Below are 20,658 nucleotides of genomic sequence, written 5' to 3'. Positions count from 1 at the left end.
GATTAGAACGCGTGCATCTTAACCGATGATTTCGGGTTCAAACCCAGGCAGGCACCACTGAATTTTCATGTTCTTAATTTGTGTTTATAATTCATCTCGTGCTCGGCGGTGAAGGAAAACATCGTGAGGAAACCTGCATGTGTCTAATTTCAACGAAATTCTGCCACATGTGCATTCCGCCAACCCGCATTGGAGCAGCGTGGTGGAATATGCTCCAAACCTTCTCCTCAAAGGGAGAGGAGGCCTTTATCCCAGCAGTGGGAGCAATAGGAAAATTTACAGGCTGCTAATGCTAAAAAAAATACATTTATTTATTTAATACATATTTTTTTTTGCTTTTTATTTCAATCCCGTTCAAGCGTACGTGCATCGCATATATATAGATCTAAAATGTCGAATTAGTAGTTTATAATCGCAAACAAATATGTTGCATCATAATTTATATACATATACGATGTATTTTTAGGTTAATTTAATATATTAATTAATTGAATGTACTACAAAAGCAGTAGCTTAATAGCATCTATGTTACGTAGCGATACTTAGACGCGGTCATATTTCGTTCTGTCGCCCGAGCGTGTAAGTACAATACTTTCGGGATAACTTTAATATTCAATATACCCACAATACAGATTAGAATATCGATCATAATATTATTACATGTAATTGTATTAATTATTTATACAAAACAAATGACATATGGCAATGGATTTCTTTTTATAGCATTCAAGAAAAATATCCAAAATAAATATAGTAAATTATAAAGAAGTATTTAAGGATTTAAATATATATATTTTTTTATGTAATATCTGTTAAGAATTTTTAATCTATGACCTCTCGTTACAATTGTGAAAATTCTAATTCATGTTGAATATTGTTTTGCTTGCAACGGTCGTTATAATTTATCTCGGATATTGTTGTTTTAGACACGGTCAAGTTTGAATGTCATCGCGAACGTGTACACTGAAGTTCGTGGTTACTTATTGTGTTAGAGGCAGACATACAGGTCCGGCATACTAATTATACTGTGGAACAATGTACATGCCCTATCTGTTCTTTGAATTACTCAACTACAATTGAAGTTGTGTAGGATAATATAAATATTTGTATGTTTTAAATGTTTAGGGACTTTTTGATACTGTTTTAGAACGGAGATTATAATTGATATTATTGTATTACAATATCAGTTACGTAATAAGTTATACGTACTTTTTGCGCTGTTTTCGTCATTGATATGAAACATATATTGGCACGGGTTGGGGGTAAGATCGACTCCTATGCCTCTACGGTAAATTATTTTATTATTGAATTTTCTGAATATATTTTTTTATTTATTGTTTTTTTTTTTAATTATTCAACAAACATTAATTTCAGTAGTTCACAAATCAAATCTGACGGGAATCCGTGTCGACGATATTTTTTTGCCCGAGCTTAGCCGCACAAAATGCATGCGAGATCGGTATACCGGGATTCCATTCGCTGTTCACATTTGACAAGAGTCCGTGTCTGATCTATTTGATTTTACTTATTTTTTTGTCAATTTATAACCTTTAATTCATCTCCACAGCACATGTAAACAATCTATTTATTTTTAATCTGTCCGATTTAATATCAAAAATAAATTGCATATACCGATCTAATTAATTAAAAACAAAAATTCAATACATCATTATCATCAAGTCAGTCAGAAGATGTCCACTGATAGACAAAGGCCAAGCCAAGGAACTCCAGGATGGCTGATCTTGTGCCATCCTCATCTAATAAACGCAGTCGGGTTATTCAAATGGCCATTCAGTTCAACTTTTGAGAGAAAACGATACTAAATAGTATTATATTTAAATTTTAAACTCATGTAAATATTATCTGTTCATCATTTATTTAATTACTTGACTTAATACTAATTTTCAAATGCATCCTACAAGTATAAAATAATGGAGCATCTCATATCTCATAACCTACACCGTTGGTTAACACACGAATAAAAATATACATATTAACAGCCTGTAAATTTCCCACTGCTGGGCTAAGGCCTCCTCTCCCTTTGAGGAGAAGGCTTGGAGTATATTCCAACAATGCGGGTTGGTGGATACCCATGTGGCAGCATTTCGTAGAAATTAAACACATGCACTTTTCATCACAATGTTTTCCTTCACCGCCGAGCACGAGATGAATTGTAAACACAAATTAAGCACATGAAAATTCAGTGGTGTTTGTCTGGGTTCGAACCTGCAATCATCGGCCAAGATGCACGCGATCTAAACACTGGGCCATCTCGACACAAAATATAAATAGTCGAAATATTTTTTGTCATAAGTGATCTGGTGTTCTCAAATAAATTACGAAGTTTCGTATTATTCAACATAATGTATTTACAAGTGACAATGAGTGAGTGAGATATATCCTTGTAAAATTAAAAGGAATTACAACTTAAAATGCGTGCTAGGCTCTAAACTTATAAAAAAAAGAAAACTATTATTAATTTAAGATAATTTTACCACAAAGTTTTTTAAAATCTGTTATTGAGACTGAAAAAAATATAAGTTTAATTTTAAATACTTAAGCTAAAAAGTAAAAAAAATATATATTTTAATGATAGATGAAAAAGATATGTATATTTTGGAAAAATAAAAAACATAACAATTTTGTATGTAATTATTTTAATGATAAAATAGCCTTCATTTAATGTTATATTTAAATTTCAAATAATATGATTTCCATTCAATGTCCGAAGGCAACTTTGTAAGTGACGCCGGGTCTCTTCGGTGACTTACTGCCAACCTCCACAAGGATGGGAGAGTAGTCAAACTTCGCTGGTTTGTTCTGACAATCTTCGTGTTGGATGGGAAACACGTACTTGACATCTACGTCGTATCTGAAAAGTAACATCATCATTTATAATTTAATAGTTGATGTTTATATTTTCAACTCGATTAGAAATTTGTAACATAATTTTCACAGGCACTTATTAAGTATTATTTTTTTGTGTTTGAAGGGCGAGTGAGCAAGCTTATTAAGTGCATCAAGGACATAACATTTTAGGTTGCCTGGTTAACTGCGTTTTGAAGGTGAAAGGATAAATATTTCTTACATCGTCAAAAAGTACATCTATCTCGGACATATAATTAATAAGAAACGATAAAAATAACAGTTAAAGCAGTATTTTATGCTCAGCAATATTACTTAAAATAATAATCTTTTGTCAAATAACAACAGAGAAATTTAAACTAAATTAAATCTTATTATATCTCGATGATGTCGTCCTGACCTGTCTCAGGTCTCAGCCACGGCTGTCTATGTAAAGAGAGACCAGCCAACTACGTAGGACATATTATAACAACCAAGTGTATGCACAAACACTGGTGCACTTTCCTCAATCTCATGATTACGAGACGGATTCGTTGAATTCGACGGATATGTTGAATTTGAAATCCAACACGACCGGAAAGAGTTCCGGCACAGGATCAACGGCTTTACGTGCTTTCAGAGGCATGGGAGTTTACACTTCCCGACTCCAATAGACAAATACCAATAGCTTTTTATTGGTCCGACAAGGGGTTGCAACCTAGGACCTCTGGAGCTGCGACCTTATCTAGTTACTAAACGAACTAGGTAGTCAATGTTACATCTACATGTATACATGTACTATACATACACGACGTTTTACCTCACTTCTAATAGTTATTTTAAAAACATACACTGAAGGTTAATATCTTTTAAAATAATATTTCATGGATAAACACGTACAAAAAGATAAAGGCACCAATTTTACGGCCTACGCATGCCTCATTAATAAATAAAACCGACCGAGTCCCTTACGTAATAAATAGGTACCTGAATGTCGCTTCTAGTCGACCGTTTATGTGTTGTCGCTAGTTTAAAATACTTGATTTGATTTATTTTATTCTATTTAGAATTTTCCGAAAACTTATCTATGAAATTTGACACCACTATCAATTTTTTTTATATACCAGAACTGACATGTAATTCGGATAAGTCTAGTAAATCAATAGCCTCAACTGAGCTCTATATATTAATATCATTTACTCTGTGTTGCTGTAAATTGTTTTTATTACTCTGTATCTTGTTTTTTTTTTTTAATATAGTTAGGCAGACGAGCAAATGGACTATGTGATAGTAAGTAGTCACTATCACCCACAGCCGTCAACACTAAGTGTATAAAATACTCCAACTACTTCGTTATAGAACAAAACTGCGTGCTTAATTTAATTATAAAAAAAATGATTGGTGGTAGAATATTTTTTCTTGACGATCAATAGGTGTAGCTTCTATATTGAATAAATAATTGAGACATTAGACTTTGAATAACGATGAACGAGATAATCTACTGCAATTTGAATAGTATCATAAATTCCCTACTGACAAATGAAGGAACTTAAAAATTTGGGTCTTAGTTCTTATATTTACGCTATATTAAACAACTAAATTTCATTAAAATCCTTATATTTCTTTTCTTTACTTTAGACCATCAATTCCAATATAATATACAAATGTCCGATGCTAAGTGATGGATTTCTATTATACAATCTAATACCATCAACTCGCTCAAGAACTAAATCCATCAATCATTTTCTCATTATGAGCCCTTCGTCAGATAATAATTGGATTTTTAATCACATCTGAGTGATGTCTAATTATAATAAAATTTTATTTTGAAAGTTCGTTGTCTTGTTTAATTTTACTTCGATCTTAAAATATTTCAAAGTTTTTTTGCATTAAAAAAACTAAAATTAAATAATCATTGTAGATGTTATATTATGAATAGGTACTATGTACATAATATAGTAAAAATAATTAGTTTGAAATGAACGATTTCTCACAAGAAAATTAAAGACGTAGCCAAATTGCGGCTTCAATTATTCTTATCAAGCAATCTCACTCGTGAGCGTGACAACATAGCTTGAACAAGCTATTGTAGAGCATAGTCCGATGGGATGCAAATTCCAGACAACCAAGAAAAGCACGACAAATGTTTTCAGTACTATTTCAAACCCAATAACTTATTATAGGACAACCCTATTTATCTAAGATCAATGAGATAATTACTAGATAAAAATATTTGTGTTAGTAATATACTTACCTCGGCAACTTATCCCTTAAATATGCCATAACATTTTTGGGCAATGTAGTCTTCCTGGAGAGCACGAATGCGCTGAGATATCTCGCACCTTCACGCTGCTCAGCGCAATGGAGCAACAGCATCCAAGTTTTGTATTCCGTGTCCAGTACATACGTGTTGTAGATGCCATCATCTAGAAATACAAATAATAATATTGCTTTTTACATCTATTTTATTATTATAAATGTGAAAGTATACATGTGTATCTGTTAGTGTTTTACAGTCTAATCATTGAACCGAATTTAATTTAATTTGTTATGAAGCAAGCTTGAACGCCAACGAAGGCCGAAGACATAATTGTTATGCCTAGTACTCTAAAACGCGAAACTTATAAATATCCTTAAAACTAATTAATATGAAAACGAGGAATTCCTGGATTATAAATTTTAAATTGTAATCAAATGATTCAACGAACCACGCCCATAGAATATATTAAAATTTTATAAAAAAATAATTAGCTAGTTTAAAACGCACATGTACCACTTATATCTGGAAATATATTTATGCCAATCGATTCTTAGCCTTCAATAACATATGGTAATTGGAACCGATTATCGAATTGTGAAATCGATTTCATTGTAATCTGAAACTCATGAAGAAACAAGTATCATATCCTTCTTGCTTCACGGCAATGCCTTGATGTAAGGCCACACCTTTACAAGTACAATATTGACCTACGATCGTTAATCGTTTAAAGTCAGTTTCATTTTACAGTTTAGGAATGATTGATATTAAATATGTTTAAATGTTTTGTGTAAACACCTTATTATCGAGATCCGATTGACTATTTGATATGCAGTGGCATATATTTGATTGGAATATCATAATGTATTAATAGATTTACTAATCTATATTTATTTATTACGAAGTCACACTTAACAATGTCAACAAAAACACATGTCAACAAAACACATGTCACAACAAATGTCAGTTTTGTTAAAAATCGACTTGTCATGATGAAACATTTGAAATACGTCCTAAATCATTATTTTAGCACGATTTTTTCGTATACCTACACATTAGCATTAGCAGCCTGTCAACTTTCCCACTGCTGGGCTAAAGGCCTCCTATCCCTTTGAGGAGTAGGTACGGAGCATATTCCACGACGCTGCTCCAATGCGTGTTGGTGGAATACACATGTGGCAGAATTTCGTTGAAATTAGACACATGCAGGTTTCCTCATGATGTGGATGAGCACGAGATGAATTATAAACACAAATTAAGCACATGAAAATTCAGTGGTGCCTGCCTGGGTTTGAACCCGAAATCATCGGTTAAGATGCACGCGTTCTATCCACTGGGCCATCTCGGCTACACTACACTACACTAATGCACATTAATATAATAATATTATGTAGTTATATATTAACGCAAAATGGTTGTAAGATTTACATCACCGGATAGGCATCACCGAGTTTTCGTGTGTGTTAATTTGTTTAAAAACAACATTAGGAAAACCGTACGTGTCGAGTAAAATCTGTCATTAATGTATCCTCTCGCTGCTTTGGATCAGAAACTCTGATTTTTTAAAGTATAGTAGTATTAGGCGGACTAGCATCTGGTAGTCACCATCTCCCATAAACAATGGCGCTGTAAGAGATATCGGCCATTCCTTACATCGGCATTGTACCACCAATCTTGTGAACTAAGATTATATGTCACTCGTGCCTATCATTACACTGGCTCACTCATACTTCGAACCGGAACACAACAATACTAAGTACTGCTGTTGGCGGTAGACTATCTGATGAGTTGGTGGTACCTATCCAGACGGGCTATCATCAAGTACAAAGCCCTATCACTAAGTGAAAAGAGTGCTCCAAATCTCCACACTTAAGAAGAAAGGAGGCTTAGCCCACATGTGTAACGCTAACTGACTGTTAATTGGACCTCAGAAATATAAATAGTGTGGCAATAGAATATCTAATGAGTAGATCGTACGTTTGTAGATGGACCTAGAGCCTAGAATAGATAATGAAGTCAATTATTTTGGTGAATCGAAGAAAAAAAAGAAGGAGAAGTTATTTAAGAAATTATGGAGTTATTTATAATCGCATTTTTTACTAATCTGTGGTATAATGATGCTTATAGTTTATTTATGTCCATAAAGTTAATTTAAATCCTAGACAGGTACATTTAGTCGGATGAATAAACTAATATGCAAATTTATTTGTAGAATTGCTAATTACGTCACAATAATGGAAGTTAGCGTGCTGCGTAATAAATGTTTCCGTAAACGGTAATCTTTATCTAAGATATAAGTAACATTAGATACCATTTTTTTGGAATTTTCGGAAATTGCTAGTAAATTTTTCAACATGGTTTTAATCAAAATCACGTTCGTATTGAAATTGAAAAACTTTAAGGGTATTTTTAGATATGTTATCGAAATATATATATAACATCATAAACAAACTTACATGTTATTTCAGAATGAGTCCAATGAGCTGGTTCATTCAGATCAACTTTCCAAGTGATATTTCCTAATAGATTTTCACCGAGAGGGTCATCAGCAAAGCGGTACGTGAAGTTCATCGTCACTCCAGGCGTCCACTCGATGGAACCGTCTAAAAATTTACAAAATTAATATTATCATAAGTTTCATAATGATAGACATATTTACTATTTATTTCATGTATTATTGGAATTTCTAAAAAATAAGTTACTTAAGTAACTTTAAGTTATGTTTACAATTTATTTATTTATATGAAACGGTAAAGACAATTGTAATTAAACGTTATTTCAATTATGAAGTAATTTCATCCAGAAATTTTTGTTCTTGTATATATATATGGTTTTCATATTAGAAAATATTTTGAAGAAGATTCAGATATTCATATTAAAGAAGACAGTATAAGCATATCTATGATCAAAACCACTTTTCGAGCGCAATACAATTTAAACAGAAATAATATAATATTTTTGAATCGGGTTGATTGCTTCTTAAGGATGTACATACTGAAGAGTATAATATTACCTTCAGCTTGAACATGGTCATCTTCCGTGAAAACAGCCCTCATACAGCTGTAAGAAAGCGCTTCTTCGGCACTAGCATAGTATTCCACTACGTACCAATCGCCCAGCATCTGAAATCATATTTAGAGATAATTATTTTTAAAATATATTTTACCTATTTAATAATGTGCAATATATTAGAAGCGCCTGAAAATATTTTATAGTTATCATGGAAAGCACAAGTTTTGCTTAACTTTGGCTCAAGGCGTAAAAAACACGTTTCAAGTTACTTAAAGATTAATAGTAATATTATGTTCATAATTACTTTATTAGTAGAGTGATTTTAGAATATGAAACAAGAATAAAATTTGAAATAATTAATAAATAAATCGGAAAAGGTGAGTACGTTACATTTTACTAAATTTATATATAATTTTGAGTCGAGTCTTGTACAAACAAGAAAGCTAGTGAATCGGTTTATAACTTGCTCATATTTCAAAATTATCTATAGTGATTAAAATTTACTTAAATTCATAATCGATATGGATTTAGTCAATTCAGATTCGACGTCGTCGAATTGTTACGTTACAGCGCTTCTGTTTAAAAACACTGCCGGTGCCAAAGCAATTGTGCTCTTGGTCGGATTGTCAAAATCATCCTAAAACTGATCTATGTCATATTCTTAGCTTTGTATTGTCATGGGAGTTAAGTGTTTAAAATATAGAACAAAAGCTCTTTTTATCTTGATTATAAATAATGAGCAGAGCCCAAACATCCATTAGACGGTGTAGAGAACTACCCAGGGACCCCGCATCGGCTGGGGGCCCATAATCATTCTGAGAAATAATACTTTGAAATTCGTGATTAATGAAAATGTTGATGCCAAACACTATATGTTTTTATAAATGTTTATAATAAATAAGATATTGTGAGCAAAGGATTGATGAATATTGAAAACATTCTCCACGTTATATGCCGAATAATATTGGGTATTTTTTTTAATTTAAACAACATTTCGGCTTCCTTCGTTTTCAAAATAATTCTTAGCATAACCAAAACATATGCCGAAATATTAGACAGCGTTCTAATCATAAAACAAATAGAAGGATATCAAATTTTAAAAATCTAAATTAAAGATACAAAAGCCTTACGGATGTTCTTAAGCTGACATTTCTAGGTATGAATTTGCATACATTACACAACTTCTGTTTCATTGCTTGGAAATGTACTCTGAGTACTGCGTTTAATAATGACGGTTATATCATTATAGATAAAGGTTATTGTCGTGCGTCGCTGGTAACATTTTACAATGAGTCACATTGCAAAGAGAGTAATTTCACTTTCGACTAAAAGGATTATATTATTTTATAACAGATTGTGAAAATTATACTAAGCGCATAATACATTATACAATAATACTAGCTCTTCCCGCGACTCAGGATATGACAATTTGTTTTTTTCCAGAAAATTCCGTAAGTCAGTCACTCCTCACAATATTTTTATAAATCATCGTAATTATTATAGATATCTTATAAAATATCTTTATGAGGATAATTTACTGAGAAGTAGTTGATTTGATTTATTATTCAAATTTAAGCTACGATGTATTTCATAGAGTTATTGTGTTAAAAACAATATTGTCTACTTTGGACGCCCCCCCCATTCCTTTAACAGTTGTATATTATGTTTAAAGATTTACTGCGGACACAAAGACACGAGAAATTAATCCACTATCAGATAATATGATAGTTGTCGCTCGCAGCTTCGCTCTCATTTCAAGGGCTGGTCGTCAGATGTGAAAAAGTAGCCTAGGTCCTCCCTTGGAGTTCAAGCTTACTTCGTAGAAAAATTATCAAAATCAGTTCAGTGGTTTGGCTTTGAAAGAGCAACAGACAGTCGAAGAGAGAGAACTTTCGCATTTATAATATTAGTATAGATTTAAAAGTATTTGCTTTTTATATTGATGTCTGACTTACCGCCACGGAAATCACGTTTAAGATCAAAAAATAAAAAGGTAAAGAGGAAAGGAAGAACTACATTTTTATATCATTAAGCGAACTCTAATCAATAATAATTAATAAACTAATTAAAGCATTTTCCGTTAATAAAATTGCCGTATAAATTATTATATTTAGACCAGTGGAGCGGATATATTAAAAGATATTTGAATAAACGCATAAGAAAAAAAGGCGTGGTACGCGTAGTACTAGCAATCAATAACAAACTTGACGAACACGGTTTAAAAGATCATACATTAATTTATACGGATTATAATAAATGCTAATATCATTTAATTTAATAAATGTATTTTGATATCAGTCTAAAATCGATGTTGTCACATATTTGGGAAAAGATATATCAAATGATATTTATGACACTCTCGATGTTTACGACCACACTAAATAAGACATCAAATTGATAAAAATATTTGATATACGCGATTTAAATTCATTTAAAATATTTATCATTATTTAACTAAATAAAATATATCATTTATTATTTAGGTTAAGACTTGGACCATTTCTGCGACCTAATTTCGATCCCTAAGAATGTCTGAAAAAAAAGGAAATTTTCTTTGAAAAATTATACCAATATATCCGGTTAATATTTGCCAAGATATTCCAACATAACTTATCTTCACTGTGCATTTATATAAACATGTCGTTAAATATAAATTAGCTGAACCAGTAATCTAACTATGCTAATGTAAACTGTGCCGTTATACTGTTTAATATTAGCGGTGCGGGTTCTCACTTTGACATTCTTTTCTAGGGTGGGATATCAAAACGTATCTTATGACACATTAATCATGCCACCGAACCGTATTTTACTTTAGCCTCACCATGTAAAGTGCGGACTTTGCCCGGGCAAAGCAGCGTTCCGGCTGATTACCGCGGTGATGCGGTATATGCGACTATAATGTTGTTTACACTTTTAAAGACGTATCAATTTGAATGTTACCCACATCAGATATTAATTTTAAGTGCTTAGTGATAAGGTGATGATGTTACTTTTTCAATAAATAAATAAACAAACAAATAAATAAATATATAAATAATAATTAAAAAAAATACGTCTCTCGTACTCTCATACTACAGTCTATTCCAACAAGACAAAAGCTAAATAAACAACCTCTGACATATTCCATATATGCGAAAAATGGTATGGATTTGCGAAAAAATAAAAACGAACAACGATTTAAACGTAAACAGTTTGGAACGACGAATAGTTAGAATATAAGTAGTTTAGTGGAATATTGTTGTTTTATAAATAAAGCTGAGCTATTAGCGAATCGCGTGGCATACGTAAATATAAGAGATGTTTATCTTTTTTCCATCTTTGATTAGAATATACTATAGTAGGTATATAATCTTTCAAAACAAACCAACGCAGCAATTATAAACTTTTGTTTTTGATTTATTTTTTACTCAAGGAGCACGAATTTTGAATTTTCGTCATAATATATTTACTTTTATGTAGGCGGCACTGAATGTTACACGATTTTCATCTGTTATAATTTGTGGTTAGTTGTCACGGAATGCTGAATATCTCGATCGTCATTTGTTTTATGCACGGTTAACATTGGACCGCTAGACGGCAGAACATAGTGAAAACTTATCATAATTGTGATTATTATGTGAAATGTTCTGCAGAGAATGATCGCGAACTCCTCGGAATGTTTGTTAAACGAAATGCACCGAATAAGTAGAGTGTGATCTGATTGATAAATTATTTAATTTCAACAATAAATTTTCGTGTAGCGTTCTATTTTGTCCAATATATTCTTAAACAATTTCGTACTTCTGTATTATATTACCAACAATTCAGGCTTTTAGCTTCATCCACAACGGAACTACATTTCGTAATTGCCTTACCTTAATCGTTGATGAATAATATGTGCGAGATGTTACGTTATAATTTAATATAAATACCATTTTTATAAGCCTATATGATATTTACAAAAATCTAGACAACGTGATTTAGAAACAGAAAAAAACAAATCAACGCCATCTAGTGGCATACTTTTATTATCTACTTGGACTTCTTAGGAAAGTAAGGCTATAATTTACCATAATGGTGATTACGATTACTTTGTATGTTTGCAGTCTAGATAAACATTATCCAAAGTTGACAAGAATTATTTAGCAAAAATAATAATTATATATTCGTTTGATAATACTGATTAAGTGTTTTATTTAACGGATTTACGAGCATCAAAATACATACTTACTAAAATACTTCTTTCATTTAATAATTTTCACATATTTTTAGAGGGTCTGTTTTGTTATTATAAAGAAGATAAATACAAATCTACGTAACGTAAGTTTTTAAAGAAAATGTTGCAATTCTAAGATAATACTTATAAATAAGACAAGATTAATAGCATTAGCATTTTAGCTTTAGCAGCCTGTAAATTTTCCCACTGCTGGGCCAAAGGCGTCCTCTCCCTTTGAGGAGAAGGTTTGGAGCATATTCCACCACGCTGCTCCAATGCGGGTTGGCGGAATACACATGTGGCAGAATTTCGTTGAAATTAGACACATGCAGGTTTACTCACGATGTTTTCCTTCACCGCCGAGCACGAGATGAATTATAAACACAAATTGAGCTCATGAAAATTCAGTGGTGCCTGCCTGGGTTTGAACCCGAAATCATCGGTTAAGATGCACGCGTTCTAACCACTGGGCTACCTCGGCTCAAGATTAATAGCAGTAAGGTATTTTTTGCACTCAAATTATGAATGATAATTTGTAATATTGATATCTATATATTTTAAAATACCTATGTCAATCTAACGGTAACCTCGAAGTGGTCCATAATATATTAGCCATATCACAATTAATCATTAAGAATTATAGCTACTCTCACTCTTGCCAGATAATGGGGAGGCGAGGCCTAAAATCTAGCCATAAGCTAAAAGCTATCATCAATTTGAAAAAAAAGAAAAGTGTGAATCGATTAAATAGCAGAAGGTTCTGGAATTAATTTCAATGTTTATAATCACTATACTACTATTGCAAAGAAAATGTCTCATCTTACATAACAATAACATAGAATTCCCTTAACATTGTATAAATCTATTCACTCGTAAGGCGCGCTCCTCCATGTTAAATTGTCATATTAATAATAATAATTATTATTTTTATATAATCCCATTTGTCACGCACACTACGATGTCTTGTCAGCACGAGCACGCCTACTAATGCAGGCCGATGATCAATTTTACGTGGAAGGGCGCGTCTTCTTGATTGTATACTATAAAATGAGTATCTTCTGTCTTTTTAGCTATGAATATCTGGAACACTTAAGATGGATGGTAGCGGATATACTTCGATGACCTTACTTAATTGGGCGTTACCGATAAATATGCCGCGGAAACCGTACACCCCCTGTGCCCTGTAACTGCAGAGAAAAGTGTCACAGGCCCATTCTTCTCCACCTACAGCGATCTATTAAGCGATATGTTTTTTTTGACAATTAAAAAAATCTCGTTAAAAAGTATCTTAAAATATATTAAGCAAAAATAAGGCAAGAATTCTCACGATTATGTTATTCAATATTCTTAACGAATTAAAAAAAATTCCTTTGATTAGAAAAAGCTAATAACAATGAAATCGGAGGATGCTTTCAGCTTCTAATTCTTCTAATTGTTTTTATTTTTTGAAGGAAGAGATGCTATGTGTCATGTTGGTTAAAAAGGTTTTAAGTATATCTGGTAACGATTACCGAGATAAGGAATCAATGTACCTACAATTTTGCCATGAATGCATTGTACCTAAGTGTTCTTAACAATATGATTTCGGTCAGAGAGAAAATAAACTTAAATATTTATCAGGTTTATGGTTTGCTTTTGTTGTTTTTCACAGAGTTATTTCAAAAATGTTGTTGCATTTTAAGCTTAGCTTAAATCATATGATACGAGTATACGTTTAATTTTAAAATCGATATCTACTAAATATCGATGACTATTTTGATGTTAAATATAAATGTATAATATAGACTTATTTATTCTTATTTAATTATAAAATAATATAGTTGAAGTTTCTCTTATCGTAAGATTAACGGTTTTTAATGTTTCATTACGGAATCCTATTGACGTTTTATTAGAAGATGTTTCGTAATTTAAAAATATATTTCGATCATAATTCTAGATTTTTAATGAAGCCTATCAAGTTTTAATATAATTAATTAAAATTTAAATGCGAAACGAATATAATGTTCACGCGTTATAAAAGAGAAATGAGCATTTCGTACCCATACCTACCCAATTTTAAATATATTTGTAATTATTAAAAATGATACTTTAATTGTATAAGTTATTTTCTTTTTTAAATCATTGATTTCACTATTTTCTAATTGAAAATATCTAATAAAACGTTAATAATTTCTTAAGAGTTTGAACTATTTTCTCTTACAAAATAAAAAATTAACATAAACAATTTGAAATATATTTTTTCAAGTATATTTGTATTTTCACCACCTACCACTGCCACTACCATCGCATCGGAACGTAAAATTATCGAAAAGCAAGAACCACAGAATCAGCAACATTACTGTAGGAATAAATTAATAATATTGGTAATAAAACCTTCTTTGATTAAGAATAGACATATATAAAAAAAAAAAGTGTTTTTATTTAAATACGGAATGTATTGCTGTCGATGATGGCTAAATACAACCCCAGTCTATACTAACTGATGTCTATATAAATAAAAAATGCTTAAAATCAAACATATTCTAAAGCGAATTACGTTATATTATTTACCAGTCGACTTATTTTTTTTTCTGTGATGTGTATATAAATAAAAAACTTCTTCGTTTAATAAAATAATATATTTTTTGAAATACATTTAGTTGTATAGTTAATATATCTCAAAACATCATCCTCCTAACCTTATCCCAATTTTACTTGGGGTCGGCGCAGCATGTCCTCTTCTTCTATAATTCTATGTCGGACGTCATCTCACAAGTAACATTCTTTCTAACCATATCGTCTTTCACACAATCCATCCATCGTTTGTTTGGTATATATCTCAAATGATTGCATATATTTCCAAGTTATATAGTTAGCATAATACTTTAAGCGTAGTGCGCAACAAAAAGTCACACTGTTATCAATCACACGTCCGGCGCCTACACACAAACTGATTTCCAATGACTTGTTTCAAAAATGAAATATTTATGTTCAGAATGTTCTAGATCAATTAAATACTTTGAAAATAAATAATGCTAGAATACATAAATAATGTTAGGATACATTTATATGCCTTGAGCGTATTTACGATGTCCGTTAAGTACCTATTAATAAAATTTAACATTTATATTTGTTTTTTTTTAATACAATAAACAAAAAAAATGTTTTTATTTTTCTCCAAATGTATTTAGAGAAAGTGTCGATGATGTATTTATTATAACATCAAAATAATATACTTTCGTTATTCAAGTTTTATTTTTATTTTTTATAAATATAATTCTTAATGCATATGTAATATTACCTGAGATAAATCAAAATGCGGTACAGCTCTCACTTCTGGGCATTTTCGTTTGTCAAAAATTCTTCCATTCACCAAATTGATCACCACGAGCACAGTTAAACAAACAAAGGCGCGACTCATTTTTTTATATTATTAAGAACACTATTGTAACGCCTTTGCCAATTTTAATCTAAAGAAATATTTAAAAAAATTGCAGGAATAAGAATTTAAAAAAATATTGACTGTCAATGTGTTTATTTTATCACGGCAGTTGTTGACGTATTATTCATACGAGTGGTAATGATGGACTAACATAAGGGAATTCTTATCAATTTGTATGGAACATTTGTTAATGGCTGCCGGGACGCGATCGGAATTCCATTATCAGGTATTGTGACTCATAATTTGTTTTGAATTCAGAACGATTTTTTGACAGTTGAAGTTCGAATAATTAATTATTAAATGTCATTAGTAAACTATGTGTGTAAACAATAAAAATTAATAATGATATATACAAAATATTCATAAACAAAATAATTATCAGTCAAAAACTTAATTATACGTAAATGATAAGGTTGGTGTAATAACTAATATGTCATAGTAAATTCAAAAGAATTCAATTACTTCTAGACATGGTTGTGGACGTAGTCCGGTTCAGAATTTAAACTGTAGGTTCTTTAAAACCACAACAGCTTATGTTACACCCTCAATGTAAGTCTATCCTTCTAAGCCGTGTCTAACAGGACTGTAATTCTGGGAGAATAAAAACAAAACGAATCCATAGATTACAATTCTAAACACAAAAATAAATTAAAGAAACAAGAATTTGCAATAATAATATTAGGATAAAATTTTCTAATGCGAAAAGCTTGACTCTTCGAATTGTCGATATGACGTCACTATGACTCTCCGTATATACAAATTTGGTTTTTTGAATTTTTTTTAATTAAATTAATTTAAAAATCGTTGTCAATTTATTCGACAGCAATCATGCTGCGTATGGTCCTTCCTTGAATTTCAAGCTTGCTTTATCCCATAACTTTCATCAAATTTAGTTCATTGGTTTGGCTGTAAAAGAGCAACACACTGATAGACAAACAGAGTAACTGTCGTGTTTATCATATTAGTAAAGATTGTGTCGCCAAATGTTAACACATTATAGTATTCCCTCTTTGAGTAAATTCTAAGTAATAATACTAGTAAATTCAAAGATTATGTCTTTTAGTAGTGCCAAAAGATCGCTTATATCTCATACTCATTGTCTATGGAAAGTACGTTGTCACTGGTATAACATGGTAATTGCTGTAGTAATTTACAAGGTGGTCTATTTGCACGTTCGCCTTCAACACACAAAATAGAATTTAAACTAAATAATACCACTAATATTTAATTTAGTATTTTAATAAAAGCTGTGTATAATAACAGCTGAATTTGGTTGTGGCAACGATCTTAATTTACTCATCACATCAGTGTTAATTCATTTAGAAATAAAATGACATGATTTATGAATTATGAAAGCGGATTAGGATTCGATGGAAAAATGTGAACATGAAAGCGCAGTAGAATCTAAACGTACGAGACACTTATGCGTTGTGAATTTGTTGCGAAATGATAATGAACTTAATATGTAGACCACGATAGACTAGGAAATGCAGACTCGGATTTCGCTTTGCTTAACATTTATTATGATTTACACGTAACGTACAAATATTAACGGTTTCAGCGTATTTTTTTATTTATCATGATTAATATTAAATATTTTGATTAGGTCGAAAAAAAAACAGTTTTTATTTTAAATCAAAAGACAAGTACTCGTCATACATCAGACGTCAAATATAAAAAAAAAAACATATTTTTTTTTATATTCCTAAATTTAAATCTATCATGATTTCTATGTCCTTGGCTAAATGAAAGGAACTCGATTATAAGAAATTAGTTTTCGTCTGCGTGTTAGAACGCTCGTAGGTTTTAGATATAAAAAGTTACCTATATCCTTGGGGTTCATACCAAATTTCATCAAATTTGTCTTTGTGGTTTGGCCGTAAAAGAGTAACAGACATGATTAATTTCGCATTTATAATATTAAAGTATAGATTAATTTGAATGGTATACGATGAAATTGGAAGACGATATTAAAATATCTATTAAAAACATTGGTATTGTTGACCAAAAACTCTTTTCTTTACCTTGTTAACACGCTTTCTCCTAACTATAATATCAGGATTACACTCAGTGGAAATTTTATCACTCAACGGAATGTGTGTGCATAGCTATATTATTATTTGTTAATCTGGGTAACTACTGACGTTATTTATTAAGGCACGCTCGCCAAGTTTCAACAATGCTATGGTTTCCATCGTGGTGGCGCAGACGTTATCTTTGAAATATTTCCCGAAACATGTCAAGCATTACGTTTAAATAACTTAAATGAAACCGAACTAGTAATTATAAATAACATATTTATTTTAAAACAATATGCATAAATGACGACGTCATAATTTTTGGTGCAATAATGTCCAAATAAAAATGTGTTGTTATTTCGAATAAAATACTTCTTAAATCACCACGACTTAATCAGCCAAACATACCACCAGAGTTACCACAAAATACAAAAATATGTATTGGGTAGCTTTATGCGTATTAAGGTTTATTTCAAAGTAAAGAAACCACAAAACATCTCATTTTAACTTTTCCTTATTTAATTACCCATTAAATTATGAAGCAAAACCAGACGCTACCGGTTTGTGTGCAAAAAAAGATTATACAATTAGTGAGTTCATATGTCATGCCGTGGGAATGAATTGCAAATAACATCTCGACTGTTTATTTCTAATTTTGAAAATCGTACACTACATTAAGAACTTATATCTTTTTAGAATCGGTGGTGTTTTTGTGGTGCAATATTTTTACATTTAAAATTGGAACAAAATATTTGCATGGATTAAAAAAATGATTAAAATAGAATAAAATGATTTTATAATTTACGAATCGTGTTCAAATTTTTTTATTCAAGGCACAATTTCACACGTGTGATGCCGAACTGGTTTCAAATGTTTAGTATTGGCAAAATTCGTGTCATTGCGACTAGTTTGAGCAACCCACTTATTTATGTAGGTAAAAATGTTAAAAACTTTGTTTAATGTTTTAATATATTTGCTTTGTGAATATTATAGATATTTGCTTCGGATTATTACTTAGCTATTTGTCCCGTTATACAAATTAATGGAAATAATTTCTCTTATTTATTAACTACCCGTTTTGAAGTTTTTGTAATGAGTAATTGGAAGAGCTAATTTTTAATTCGTTTGCGTTCGTTTCTGTACTACTAAAGATGTGTAAATTTATCTGTTATGGTGCATATCTTGAAAATAATGCCAATATTATCGGATGCCTAATACTACGTCAGACGTAAAAAACAGACTATATGCAATAGTACTAACTAACTAACTAACTAACACTACTCTGAAATATATTTTTTCTTTTTATAATACAGATTTTTCTTCTCTCCATTTAACGAAAACTCTCTATAACGTCCAAATACACACAATCCCCTGAGTTTCGTTATATAGAGTTTACACTGTATATCGGACTTTAAACAACATTTTTAGTCATGACGCATCAATAATAAACAATGGCTGGCTGATGGCACTATTCTTTTCTAGAAGTCTTTTTCCATGACATCACTGGCCCATTATTATTTTAAACATGATGTTTTAACCCCGTACGTCCATAAGGCTTTTTTTCTGTCATTGTTATTGTAACAATGGTAGGGACTAATATCTTAAAATTAAAAATAACAACCGTAATAGTTCCGTAATAGTACCTGTGATTTGAAAATAATATATCTTTGTTAATTGATGATGTACTTCGAAGTCTTTGTTTTGGGGTTTTAAGATTATATTTATTAATTAATTTTACGAAATCTCGGTAGATTAGGCATCGCGTAACTTTAATGCTATACGCACTATAAACGTCATCAGAATAATTCAAAGTAATTATTCAATTTTTTCTTCAAGATTACTTTGAGTGTACAGGTCATTTTTCACTCCAAATAAGTCATAAAAAATCACTCCCAAACCTATAACTCACTAGATTTCTTATAAGAGCCGAATGCCGCCATAAAAGAATGTCAACTTATCAGTTTCATCTCTAACTATATCGCAGAAAGTGTTTTTACTTTTGCCTGTTACAGTGGACCACACAGGTTGAAGTTATGTTCGATTCTGAACCTTGTATCTTCGTGATAAGGACTTAAAATGTGCCTTTTAGGTGTAGATCTGTACCCATTTTCACCGTTTTGCCGGTCCTTATCTCAAAGCGGTCAGGGGAGCGTCTTTATTATTCACGCCCGTGCGTTAGCGTTTGGTACTTTTGTTTGTAGTGTAACACTGTCTTTTTTAGAAATGGCAATAAATAATATATTATATAAGGTACTGAGTTTTTTTCTGGTTAGCTAGTAGAAATTGTAAGAGCTGACTTCAGTATTTTTTATTAAATAAAAGTCGATGGTTTCGTCACCACAGCACACCACAGCACACCACAGCTATAAACAGCAACCTTATGATAAGTCACCACCGTTTATAGACAATGGCGCTATAAGAAATATTATCCATTTTATCACCAACGCACCACAAGCCTTAAAACCTAAGAATTAGTTATATCTGTAAGAACATTGGCCTACTCATGCTTTAAACCAGAATACAAATTTAAAAAATAGACCTAAATAAGCGATGGAATAAGTGATGAGTGGGTGGCACAAGTAAATCATATTTTAAATTAATTTGATTGTGAGATCGATTAACGAATAATTTAATCATTGAAACTAATCTATTTATAATAAAAGTTAATAACATATCTCCTTAACTAGATATAATAAGAGATTCGAAAGCATTTTAAATTAATAAACTTTTAAATGGATTGTAATAGGCAACATCGACGTTAAATGAATCGAAATAACAACGTAATCATTATATTTAGGCATCAAAAACGATATAAGGAAACTTCACTATCACGAACTTGTCAAACAATATCCTAGGAATAATTTGGTATTTTCACTTTGTAAATTATAATTATTATTATGTTATACTGACA

The 20,658-nt window shown here is 31.1% G+C and overlaps 1 protein-coding gene across 1 annotated transcript; it reads right to left on the bottom strand.

The window, feature by feature from the left end:
• Window positions 1-2,594: 2,594 nt before the first annotated feature.
• On the bottom strand, window positions 2,595-15,871 carry LOC125067261. The gene is made up of 5 exons (XM_047675745.1): window positions 15,589-15,871; window positions 8,115-8,223; window positions 7,558-7,704; window positions 5,099-5,270; window positions 2,595-2,872 (listed from the first exon to the last, which is right to left on the bottom strand). Exons 1-5 carry the CDS (start codon window positions 15,706-15,708, stop codon window positions 2,719-2,721), a joined length of 702 nt encoding a protein of 233 aa, XP_047531701.1. The 5' UTR covers window positions 15,709-15,871; the 3' UTR covers window positions 2,595-2,718.
• Window positions 15,872-20,658: the final 4,787 nt, after the last annotated feature.

The sequence above is a fragment of the Vanessa atalanta genome, chromosome 11, assembly GCF_905147765.1.
Source record: "Vanessa atalanta chromosome 11, ilVanAtal1.2, whole genome shotgun sequence".
Lineage (NCBI taxonomy): Eukaryota > Metazoa > Arthropoda > Insecta > Lepidoptera > Nymphalidae > Vanessa > Vanessa atalanta.
The sequence above is the reverse complement of the archived record's forward strand: the minus strand, read 5'-3'. Positions and strand labels throughout refer to the sequence as shown.